The sequence below is a fragment of the Schistocerca gregaria genome, chromosome 5 (genome assembly GCF_023897955.1).
Source record: "Schistocerca gregaria isolate iqSchGreg1 chromosome 5, iqSchGreg1.2, whole genome shotgun sequence".
Lineage (NCBI taxonomy): Eukaryota > Metazoa > Arthropoda > Insecta > Orthoptera > Acrididae > Schistocerca > Schistocerca gregaria.
Genome location: NC_064924.1, coordinates 279,827,484 through 279,840,934, shown reverse-complemented (window position 1 = coordinate 279,840,934; position 13,451 = coordinate 279,827,484). Strand labels below are relative to the sequence as shown.

General features: G+C 40.0%; 1 protein-coding gene across 4 annotated transcripts in view; it reads left to right on the top strand.

Moving 5' to 3' along the window:
* The window catches only part of LOC126273152 (voltage-dependent calcium channel subunit alpha-2/delta-3-like), a 332,649-nt gene that overhangs the window by 281,254 nt on the left and 37,944 nt on the right, over positions 1-13,451 (top strand). For all 4 annotated transcript variants that reach the window (XM_049976609.1, XM_049976607.1, XM_049976608.1 and 1 more), the window contains one exon: positions 10,557-10,802. In XM_049976609.1, coding sequence (XP_049832566.1) covers positions 10,557-10,802 — 246 coding nt within the window. The remainder of the gene's footprint in view (positions 1-10,556; positions 10,803-13,451) is intronic.

The window sequence follows — 13,451 nt, the reverse complement described above, 5'->3', positions numbered from 1 at the left end:
AAGAGAGCTATGCTGAACATGCTAATACACAGAGCCAGGATTATTTTGGACAAGGACCATCTCAGCTCCTGACTGAATCATCTGACAATGGATTTTTAGGAGTATTTCATCTGTGTTACTGGGTCAATGACTAGTGAGATAGGTAGATTCTTGAACAGGCAAAGATTCAGACGAGTCTTCCGGCAACCCCGAAAAATTAAAGAAATAATGTGACTTGCCTCAGCCTGACAATACCAGAAATTTATAATACTACTTGTGAGTGTGGCAGTGATTACATGGGGCAGTCAATATGGACTATTGCCAAGCACTGTGTTGAATATCGAAATCACCTTAAGTACAGGAATTCTGAAATCAGTGGTGGCTGAGCACAGTTTGTTTAACAAATGCACAATAGTATTTGAACATATGAGAATTCTAGTCCATGCATTGAGCTATTGGTACTTTCTGATTCGGAAAGCACTGCAAATTAGACTGCGTAATAATAATTTTAACACACACACACACACACACACACACACACACACACACACACACACACACACACACACACACACACACACCAGCTCTGCGGTTTGCAATGCATCAATGCATGCACTTGATAAAGAAAGAGAAAACAGGCAGACTTCCCATAGTTTACTGTGTGATGTAAGTGGTGATGCTCCAAGTGACACTGGAAAGTGAGCATAAACAAACATAATCTCGTGGTTGTAGAGGGTTCCACCACAGTATGTGTCTCTGAAACGTAATCTAGAAAATCAAAATCTGCCCTCTGGGCATAAAAATAAGAGCCTTGTCAGGTTAACAACAGTCGAACTTTGTCACGGACAACAATAATGGCAGTTAACATCAAAAGCTTGGGATTTTATTTGAGTTTGATGCAGCAAGTTAAGTGGGATTTTTTTATCTTGTGTACTTTAAAATTACTCTTTTCAGTGCAGGTCAGTCATAATTTGTCCTTTTCCCTTGCTACCATGGTACACACTTTTCAACAGGTTGACATTCAGTTAGTCCAAAATTTTTACACAGATTTAATTCTAAGCTCCTTGATGTGCACTGGAGTCTAGAGGTACACCTATTACTAACATTCAAATTTACTCAATTTTAGATGTCACTTACATAAAGTATCTTAGACTAACACTTCTTAATGTTCATACATCATTCAAAGTAAATGAAACAACCATATCTTCTCATTTGTAAGTATAAATCTCACTGCTGTTATGAAGGGCTGTAATAATATTTTCATATTATTTGGACATCAGCTGTATATACTTATAATTTCTTAAGCAACCATGAATTATGAAGAAACAAATAAAATGAAATTTCACTGTGATTCATTTGCATTTACACTTTTAGCCCTGTCCAGCCGAACTTAAGTCTCCTCTTATACTGTTTCCAGCTCAGTGACTTAATCATCTGCAATTTAGCTTTTAATACAAGTGAGTGGGGTCATCAATTCCACTCGTGTCATAATCTTAACTTCAAAACTGATTTATGCAAGATTTATGTATTCAGCAGATGCTTAATCTAGATCTTATCATTCTGATCAAAACACAAGCTGTATGAACTTAATGTTAGTGTGAGAAACATCAATGTTACAAGCTGTTCTTTTTCATCACATAGTGTGTTCCTTTAATCGGCCACCAGTCCCTCTTTCTTTAGTGAGTTGAACAATGTATTACATAAATTAGAAAATGGGTATTTAAATCTACATCTACATCCATACAATGCAAACCACTATTAAGTACATGGGAGAGAGTATTTCTCATAGTACCACTAATAGGTTTTTTTCCTGTTCTGTTAATGCATAAAGTGTGGGAAGAATGTTTCAATGCCTCTGTACCCACTGCAGTTAGTCTAGTCTTGTCTTTGCAGTCCCTACAGCAGCGATACATTGGGAGCTGTGGTATACTTCTAAGATCCTCACCTAACTGTGTTTTTGGAACACTGTAAGTAGGATTTCTCTGGACTGTCAGTGCGCATCTTGAAGCGGCTGCCAATTCACATTTTTCAGCATTTCTGTGGTGCTCTCCATAGGTTCAACAAACCTGTGACCATTTGTGCCTCAGGGTGCTACACTTCTTTGTATATCTTGTGTTATAAGAGTTTGGCACTTGAGCAATATTTAGGATGGGTTTCGTGGAAGTTTTGTAAACAGTCGTGTCTGTATGCTTATTATATTTTCTCAGTATTCTATCAGTGAACCAAAATCTACCACTTCCTTTACCTGTGACTGAGGTTGTGTGATCATTCATCCTCACATCCTCACAAATTGTTACTCCCAGATATTTGCAGGAGTTGACTTCCTGATTGTGACTGATTGAAATGGTAGCAATAAGAGGTGTAAAATAAAGGAAAAGCAACCCTGTCACCTATAGCTGACTGATGTGTGGCACCACACAACAGAAAACAATATTCACACTAACTTTTGAGCTCTGGCTTTGTCTGTAGCAAGCACATTCATGCACATAGCCACACAGGTACCCAAATACCTAAATGAATACACTAGTGCTGAGACTGACTACTGATTATTGAGAGCAGTTGCCTGAGTAGATGGGGGTGGGGAAGGACTAGGGAAGGATTTATGGGGTGAGGAGGGCTTAGTGGGATTGTATGAGGCAGATCTTTTGACTGATGACTCAGAAGCTGCACAACAAGATGACATGAGTTCAGGAGGTAAAGCAGTACATGATCTGGACAGAGGAATGGTGTGGACAGAAGAGAGGAGGGGAGAGGTAAGGTGAGGCATCGTGAAACAGGTTAGCAGAGGTTTATCCCAGGAGGATTACAAGAGTGCAGTATATATACAAACTTCCAGCATGCTGGAGTAGCTGTGGGTCAGCAACTTCTGGTAATCATTACAATGAAAAACCAGTCCTGAGTTGCAAAGTTTTTTGTTCAATGGATGACTTGTTTCAGGGTGAGACACATTTTCAAATCATCCTACAGGGCAGAAAACCAAATTCATACTCATGTATAATACAGGTATTACAATTTTTTTAAGCATATGCCAAAAATACAGAACATATCATTTCAAGACTTACGTAACAACCACAAAGTCCCTACCCCCCACTTCCACCCTCCCCCTTCCACTCATTTTCTAATAATCTCATAGTGATATTTTGCTCACCAGGTTCATGATCATGTGCCGAGTTCAGTTTCCAGCTTTTTTGATCTGTCTTACTACTGCCCACAACTCGTACTTTCCCCCGCTCCTTTACCCCTTCCATCTCCCTTCCACATTTCATAAAAATACATTGCATGTTTTACAGAATGTAGTTCAGTTCTTGCAATTATCGTTGGTTTGTCAGGCACTCCTATCAGTATTACGTGCCATAGCTGATACTCTGAGAAATACAACTTTTGATTTCAGGATGCACCACCATAAGTGGCTCGAAACAGCATATCCAGACACTCCGGGATGATGATGGCTTTGAAACGGAGGATGACACGCGTAAAGCTGAAATACTCAACACCTTTTTCCAAAGCTGTTTCACAGAGGAAGACAGCACTGCAGTTCCTTCTCTAAATCCTAGCACAAACGAACAAATGGCTGACATCGAAATAAGTGTCCAAGGAATAGAAAAGCAACTGAAATCACTCAACAGAGGAAAGTCCACTGGACCTGATGGAATACCAATTTGATTCTACACAGAGTACGCAAAAGAACTTGCTCCCCTTCTAACAGCCGTGTACCGCAAGTCTCTAGAGGAATGGAAAGTTCCAAATGATCGGAAAAGAGCACAGGTAGTCCCAGTCTTCAAAAAGGGTCGTCGAGCAGATGTGCAAAACTATAGACCTATATCTCTGACGTCGATCTGTTGTAGAATTTTAGAACATGTTTTTTGCTCGAGTATCACGTCGTTTTTGGAAACCCAGAATCTACTCTGTAGGAATCAACATGGATTCCGGAAACAGCGATCATGTGAGACCCAAATCGCTTTCTTTGTTCATGAGACCCAGAAATTATTAGATACAGGCTCCCAGGTAGATGCTATTTTCCTAGACTTCCGGAAGGTGTTCGATACAGTTCCGCACTGTCGCCTGATAAACAAAGTAAGATTCTACGGAATATCAGACCAGTTGTGTGGCTGGATTGAAGAGTTTTTAGCAAACAGAACACAGCATGTTGTTATCAATGGAGAGACGTCTACAGACGTTAAAGTAACCTCTGCCGTGCCACAGGGGAGTGTTATGGGACCATTGCTTTCCACAATATATATAAATCACCTAGTAGATGGTGTCGGAAGTTCCATGCGGCTTTTCGCTGATGATGCTGTAGTATACAGAGAAGTTGCAGCATTAGAAAATTGTAGCGAGATACAGGAAGATCTGCAGCGGATAGGCACTTGGTGTAGGGAGTGGCATCTGACCCTTAACATAGACAAATGTAATGTATTGCGAATACATAGAAAGATACCTCCCGTGGAGATCACGAATGTAAAATTAGAGAGATTCGAGCACGCACGGAGGCTTTCAGACAGTCGTTCTTCCCGCGAACCATACGCGACTGGAACAGAAAAGGGAGATAATGACAGTGGCACGTAAAGTGCCCTCCACCACACACCGTTGGGTGGCTTGTGGAGTATGGATGTAGATGTAGATGTAGATGTAGATATGTGGTGCCTACAGGATGCTACTGGTTGGATAATAAGATTTCTTTGTTTGTTGCACCTTTATGCTGCATATGGGGTATGATTTGTGTGGCATGTTCTGAGGCTTGATTTACTGGTTGATTATGTGTTCTTCACCTCTAAATTACTTTAAAAATTTGTTTGGGTTTCTTTTTGTTAACATATGTTATCCGTGTGATTACTCCTGAGTAACATATGGTTTTTCTTGAATATGATAGTTCTTATTTATTTGATTATAAAAAAGACGATGAATAGTCATTTACCGTCCAGTTTGAGTAATTTCCTTCTATTACTACTGATAATAAACATACATTCTTGTCATGTTGACCACTTAAGAAAATGGATTTTACTGTATGTTAAAGTAACTGATACTTCTTGAACTCTTAGTTTTTTGTGTTACATTTATGTCTCTTTCACTGTACACTGTACAATGTACTGTTTTCAATTTTCCAGAATGACAACCACACTAAATCTTCACTGAGAGCAAGTTTTAAAATCGCCTTAAGAATTGCACAATCTGGGAAATCCTTTTCCAAAGGGGAGTGTGTGAAAGGGTGCCTGATTGATGCTGCAGAACTTGTGTGTCCCACAAACATTAGCAGGTTGCAAGAAATCAGTCTATCCAAACAAACAATGACAAGATGTATCAGTGCTATGGCCGGCGATGTGCACAGGCAGCTGACAAATAAGGCTAAAGACTTGGTTGCTTTCTCTGTTGCGATCGATGAAGCAACAGATCTTACAGATACAGCGCAGGTTGTGTAACAGAAGAGGTTTTGGACTTAATACCTTTGAAAGGGACTACTACAGGTGTGGACTTACTCCATGCTGTTGAGCAAGCGATTGATGGTGTCGGTATGGACTGGAATCATTTAGTTTCAGTGAGTACAGATGGAGCACCATCAATGCAAGGCCATCAGAAAGGACTCATAGCACGGAAACGCAAAAAGCTAGGGCGCACAGACCAGACGTTGTATGGAATTCACTGCATTCTGCATCGAGAGGTGCTTTGTGCAAAATCATTAACATAGCAAACGTCATGCAAATTGTTGTGCGTACTGTAAACTGTCTGAAGACACATGGGCTTACGCATCACCAGTTTCGGCGGTTCTTGGAGGAATTAGGAGCAGAGTATGGCACGTACCTTACTAAACTGAAGAATGCTGGCTCAGTCGAGGTAAAATGCTGAAAATATTTTTTGATTTGCATTTGGTCATAGTAACATGCTTACATGAGAATGGAAAAAGTGAACCTATGTTTGAAGACCATTGTTGGATACCAGACCTTGCATTTCTCATGGACATTACGTCTCACATGAACTGCCTGAACGTCAGTCTGCAAGGTGAAAATAATTTAATATCTGACATGTTGGAAAAAGCACTTTGGGAGAACCAGCTATTGACAGAAAACACTGCAAATTTCCCGACTCTTGGACTGGTCAGTGAAAGTGTTAGACTTCATTCTGGTCCCTGTTACATTATTATCAGGAAAATTGGTCATTAAACCAATTGTTCCAATGTATACTTATTTTTAGGTTTTTTCTAATGTGTGAAGGGCTACGCCCAGCTGAAGTCAATAAAACATAACATTCATCTAATTGTCAGTTATTGTGCAGATTTCAGATGGTTTTTAAATAACAGGTGATCATCAAGAGGTCTGCAGTTATCATTCTGTTCAGAGGTCAGTGAGACAGAAATTATGTGGGTGTAACTGAGGGCACCGAGAATTAGTTATAGGAAACTCTGCATTAGTTTAATGTTATTTGAAATCATGAATAAGGTTTGTTGGAAGTCGCTAAGTGCTCTCTTTCTTAAATACTAGATCAAAAACGTTACGCGTATTTACGTGCCATCAGTTTGCCTTAATAAAAGCCCACGGTTGTTAACTGTATTACTTGTCTTACTGGGTTAAACTGTTAACATAAAAGTAGACGTCTCAATGAGTAGACTGTGACAGTATTTTAAGTGTTTAATACGCAAAATACCTTCCCATGGTTGGCTTGCACGCTGTGGAAGGATCACTAGAATGCACTGGTACAGAGTATCCCAGCAAGTGGATAGAGTGACATCTGTGCATAGAAACATGAACACTGACAGATGGCATGCATGCTGTGACCTGGAAGTTTCACATGTGCAGGAGCATTGCACATGTGCAGAATTTCTGGCCAGCCCTGTAATAACAGCATCACCTGGTGAGGAATCACTGCTAGTCAGACACACACACACACATGGTGCATTTAGTATCTGTGAGTGTGCTGTCCATGGGAAGAATTGGGAAGGTGCATGATCTGTCCGAATTTTACCGAGGGCAGATTGTGATGGCCCAGAGGCTCGGCAAGATCAAAGTGTCTCTGAACACACAGTGCACCAAACACTCCGAATGGTGGGCATCCACAGCCAGTGATCCATGTACATACCAATATTAATACCACAGTATTGGCAACTGTGACTGAATTGGACACGTGACCATCAGCACTGGACATTGGCACTGTGGCAGTATGTTGCATGGGCTGATGAATGCTGATACTTTCTTTGTCATGCCAATGGAGGGTGCAAATCCGTCATCTTCCAGGGTAAACAGCTCCTTGACACTTGTACTGCGGAATGAAGACAAGCTGGTGACAGTTCCATTATGTTGTGTGGAACATGCACATTGGCATCTATGGGTCCAGTGGAGATCATGCAAGGCACTATGACAACCAAAGAGTATCATTCACTGGTTGCAGACCACATACACCTCTTCAATATGATCATGTTTCTGATGGCAGTGGCATTTTTTACCAAGATAATACACCATGTCACAAGGCCAGGAGTGTAATGGATGCTCCATGGTTTGACTGCTGACCTTGTAGATAAGTAGGCTTGGAGACTAAAGTTCTGAATTGTGTCAAAATTTCTGGGTTACAATCTCACTAGGAAGTTACGAGAGTTACAGTAAACTTGCTTTGTTTCTGATGGCAGTGGCATTTTTTACCAAGATAATACACCATGTCACAAGGCCAGGAGTGTAATGGATTGGTTCAAGGAACACAGTGGCGAGTTTGAATTATTGTGGTGGCCCACCAGCTCATGACATCTGAACCCGATTGAACGCATCAGAGCTCATCGGACCCCTCCGTATACAGTTGTAGTGCCAGCTTGCTACAGTGACCTACCAAGGCGTCATTGCCTCCGTGTTATGACATGTCACCACTGCTGACCATGCCAGAGGTGGACATGCTGTCAGTTAGGTAGGTGGTCATAAAGTTTTGGCTGATCAGTATATATCAGCTATGCTGCAATTACTATGCAGCATTCTAGGTGGGAACGACAAGTAACCAACTGCCTACTCACATGGTGGCCATTGCCAAACTGTAGCAAACTGAAAACTTGACCATCCAATTCCCGAACATGCTGCACATCACAACACTAATGGCTTCAACAGCTGCTTTATTATGTAGCCATTAAGATATTCCCTTCCAGCACTAGTTCCTCTGAACTATGGAAATGTGAATTCTCTCTCTCTCCAGCATATCTTGTGCTCTCTCCATCCTCCTGGCCTAAACCTCTGCTAACTTGTATTCCACTATCTCACACTATCTTTGACCTTCTCTCTTCTCTCTCCTGTCCTCACCTCTCTTTTCCTTCCCCTACCATACACTCACCCCCCCCCCCCCCCCCTCCATGCATCACCCTTCTCTCTTTTCTTTTTGTCTTCCCCTTCGTTTCCACCCTACTTTCCTTTCCTCCCTTCCTCCCTCTTTTCTCTCTCTGCCTGTTTTAGGGTCAACCCTCTCAGTGACTTTCATGTTGTGCAGCTGCTGAGTCACCTGTCGAATGAGCTGCCCCACACTATCGTGCTACCCCTCCCCACCTCCATCTACACAGACAACTGCTCTCAACAAAAGATAATCAACATTCAGTCTCATGATACCCACAGGTGTGTGTGATTGGGTGTCTCTGTAGTTGTGTGTGTGTGAATGGGTGTACTTTTGCAAGATAAAGAACCAAGAGCTCCAAGCCTAGTGCAAATACTGTTTTCTGTTGTGTGTTTCAATGTGCAAACATCAGTCAGTTACACATGAGTGGTGGCCTTCCCTTTATTTTACATATTAGTGGTTTTATTTTTATTTATTTATTTTTGTTAAGTGCACAGTTTTACATTTATGAACACTGAAGCAAGGTACTAATCATTACACCACTTTCAAATCATATGAGGATCAGATTGGATATTTGTGCACCTTTTTTCACATAGTACTTAACTGTTGACAACTACATCATATGCAAAAGGTCTTAGGTTCCTATTGTCTGCAAGGTCATTAATATACGACCTGAGCTGTAGGTGACCTAACACACTTCCCTGGGTACTACTCACCAATACTTCTACTCTTTCACATGGTTATGAGCTTGACAATCACCATTAGGTGTAACTGTTATGGATTTATGCAAATATTAAGCTGATATTAAAGGAAAAGTTGTCTGTTGTACTTGAGTAAAACTACCCCTTTAATAATTTACATAGTTAAGAGATAGAAAAAAGTTCACTCAAAAAATTATGCTGATTGTACAAATGTATGGGGTGTTACATCAGATTAAATGGTGGCACAAAAATCTCTGATCTTATCAGAGTAGTCTTATGGGCACTTATCACTTACATTATGCCATCCCCACAGACCATTTGTGTGACTAAAAATTCATGTTCACTTATTTTTCACATATCACAGTTTTACAGAATAACGTTTAGGTTCTTCTTGCGTAAATCCGACATATGATAATACAGGTAGATTTCTTAGTATTAGTGCAGTAGCTTCACACACACAGGATTGTAATGTTACTGTACATTTTTCTGTTTAAAAAGAAAGAAAATGAATTATTGCAAAACTTAATGAAATATTACTTCCTTGAATACTTGTCACAGTGACACTTCCACACTAGTTGAAAAATTTAGTTGAAACAATTACTAATTATTACATGCTTTAACATGGTGCACATGAAGGCCAAACTGTCCAACATGATTCCCCACTATTCTCCCTTTGAGTCTTAACAAAATAAGATGAACTCATTGTAGTGACGCTCAACAATTAGTGTTGGGAGGCAAGTGCTAGTACACAGAATATTCCATAAGGCCAGTGATACAGTAGCTCTGAAACTGAATTACTGTGCCTATTACTGGTAGGGATATCCATTACGTACTCCCTGGGTGAAAGGATGAAAGGATAATGAAATTATTATAGTCTGATTCATGAAAAATAGTAGTTCATGCATGTCAAGGCACAGATGGAGATTGCATTGTTGGCGATTACAAGAGACAATTGCGGTATGCATATGCGCGTGTTTTCCGCTTGAAGAGAGCGTGTATCCTGCAAATTACATCTCTCACTAGCTTATGCAGAATTTATCAATTACCACGACAATCAGTGATGACAACTTGCAACAAATGGAATAGAAATTCACTAGACAACTTGCTACTATCATGTTTAATGCATGCATTAGCTAAGGCATTCACACCAGACTACTCAGAACACTTCTAAATGCTCATTGGCTGTCAGAGAATGTGTGACGTAGATGGGCAGAACAAGCCTAAACTTGACTCCCATCATTCGTGACTCCAACTACAACAGCAAAATGGGAGAAGGTGATCCTCTGTCTGTACCTTTTTTCAGAATCTATGGCAAAAATGAGATTATCCATGGCTTTTAAGTTCCTAGCTACAAACTCTCTCTCTCTCTCTCTCTCTCTCTCTCTCTCTCTCTCTCTCTCTCCTCTCCCCCTCCCTCCCTCCCTCCCCACCCACAACCTCGTAGGAAAGTTTTGCCAGTTTACATTTCTGTTCATCTTATCCGTCAGTTTTGTTTCTACATGTTGGTGTTTTTGTAATTAATTATCAAAAATTAATATTTTGATGAAATTTGTGTTAATATAAAGAGATTTATTGTAATGCTTTCAGGGTACACACCACTACAATGAAACTTGTGCACATGAAGGACTGGACTGCTACTTACTTGATAGCAATGGCTATATAGTGATCTCAGAGACGCTGGAACACACTGGCCAATTTTTTGGTGAAGTGGAGGGTGCTGTGATGAAAGAAATGGTGGAGCTAGGCATTTTCAGAGAAATTCCAATCTATGATTATCAATCACTGTGCTTCACCATGGTCCCAGACAGTAGTGCTGCTGGTGGACTCTGGACAGTGAGTATGAATTGTAGTACTAATTTCAAGAATAGTCTATTTACGATCCTAAATAAATGGACTCTGAATTGTAGACCTAACTATGTAGAAGGATGGATAGATACTGATGACATAAGAGAATCATTTAACAGCAGACAGGCACACATTCCTTAGGATATTTGCACTGCAACTTAAATTGGAGTCAATATATAGATAATCTTCTAAAGAAGCTCAGTTCAGTATGTTTTGCTTTTAGAAGAACCGAGTGGTTATAATGAAACTGGCTGTGTTCGGAGAGCTGCATTGTTGATTGTATACATCACAGAATGCAGAAAACATAGTATCTTCATTAATCATTGCAGACATGGAATATGCTGGAAAAATTAATAGTTCTACTTTCTGCCAACAGGTGAAAATATAGTACTGTAGGCAGTCAGAATGTGAAGTATTTCCTGTTATGATATCAGTAATGCTGTTTGTTACATGGCTGGACATGTTGCTTTTTTTCTGAAGGGAATGTTGGTGTAAGAGGTTAAGAAGATTGAAGTTTTCTGTATGAAAAGCAATGGCTATTGAGAAGAAAGACCATGCACTGGTGGTAAAATTGTTTTATGAGAATGGCAGCAATAGAAGTGCTACATTGCGGCATTATCGCCTGGATAAATGGCTGCATAGAGCCTGCCTGCCAATAAATGGGCTAAAGAATATGATCAAGAAACCCGAAGAACCAGGTGAATTAGGTGGTGCAGCTAGGAGGGGGAGGTGGTCCATTCCCATGGCAGTTGTTGAAGTTGCTATAGCTATAGCTGACCATGTCACGAATTCTGCAGCCAGTGCTCAAGCTGTATTGTGAGAATTATGTCTACCAGTTGAAAGGAATTTTGATGCATTTTTCACTGGTATCACTACAAGATATAAAGTGTGCACCAAATAAAGCCCCAAGATAGGCTACAATGCCATGACTTTGTCCTTCATTTTTTTTTACACACTGATATGGATGACATGGCAGGGAATACTCTTCGGACAGAGTGAGGCAGTTTTTACTCTACACAGTACTGTAAATGTGCAGATCTGTCACATATGGGGTTCTATTCCACTGCTTGTTGTGTAGGAACATCCACTCAACTCACCTTATGTGACTGTGTGATGTGGTTTCACAAACTCCTTCATTCTCAGTCTGTTTTTCATCAAGGAAGGTGTACCATGACATATGCACATTACAAGGACCTTCTTGCGGAATACATGATTCCAGCTTTGCAAGAATCCAGCTGTGCCCATACTAGTACTTTCATGGTAGATGGTGTAACACCGCATGTTGCTTGCCTGGTGAAAGATTTGCTTAGAGAAACCTATGGTAATGACTGCATCATCTCTAGGCAATTTAAAGACATGTTGCCTTGCAGATCCCCTGACCAAAAATTCATGTATTTACTATTAGAAACAGTCTTGATCACGATTTATTTATTAAGGTGACCGGTTTCAATCACTACTGTGGTCATCTTCAGACCTACAAGTCATATACAAAGCTTTAATTAGAGGGCTACATACATTAAAGAAAATACATTAAGTTATAAAGCTATAAAACGATGAATTGCCATTGAGTAGGAACCTCTTTCTGCTGGAGAATCACTACTGGAGAAACCAGTGCACGTCTTACTATATATAATGGAGGCTCCGCCCACTTCTGACGGCATGATGTCATTACTAACCAATGAGTTTCAAGTCGAAAAAATGTAAAGTTTCTTAGTTAAAAGAACATTGTCATGAAATAAAACTAAACACACACTAAACTTAGCTTATTAAACAGCTATTGTCAATTAAGAAGCGTTAAAAATATTTAAATATGTAGGATAAATGAACTTCGACTTGACACTATTCAAAAGTAACTAAATTCATGTCACTTCTGATTTTGGGGATATCCAAAAGATAGTGTCTTATCAGTGATGTATTTGGACTCTTTCTGATCTGAAGGCTAGCACATGATGACATATCGCTCTGATTACTATGGATATGTTTCGAGCAGCTATCAACCATGCCATGTTAGAGATGGAGCATTTTGCTGAGTCAGGAGAGCATATTGAACACATGTTGTAACATATAACTATATACTAATAAACATGCCAGATCCACTGTTACCATGTGTTTCCTGCACCTACATCATATTCTGACTGCTTAAAACACCATATTGTCACCTCGTGACACAAAGTGGAATTAGTATTTTTTTCCAGCATACTCTGTGAGTGCACTGATTAATGAACATACAAATGCTGTTTCAGCATCCTGTGATATGTACTGCTTGCACTGCAACACTTGTAACACCATCAGTTTAATAATAACTACCCCCAGTATCTGTCATTGTGCTGACAAAAAGACAAGAATAATAGCTTCATTTCCTGTTGTCTTATTGATCTATATTCTGAAGCAGTGTAGTTAAAGTGAATGAGCTCTATGCTCAACAGAAGAGAGCAGAAAAAATATCATAGAAAATAGATAACCCAAAGTAGAGGACTCTTCAGCCATTGGCTGTCCAATTTTTCTACTCACTGCATTCTCCCCAACTCTTATTTATTTTACACTAATGGAACATTGGAGCTGTACTGGAAAATCATAATGTCAGACATAGTCCAACAGTGGGTAAGAAGTGGTTAAAGATCAACATTCTTGCACTCT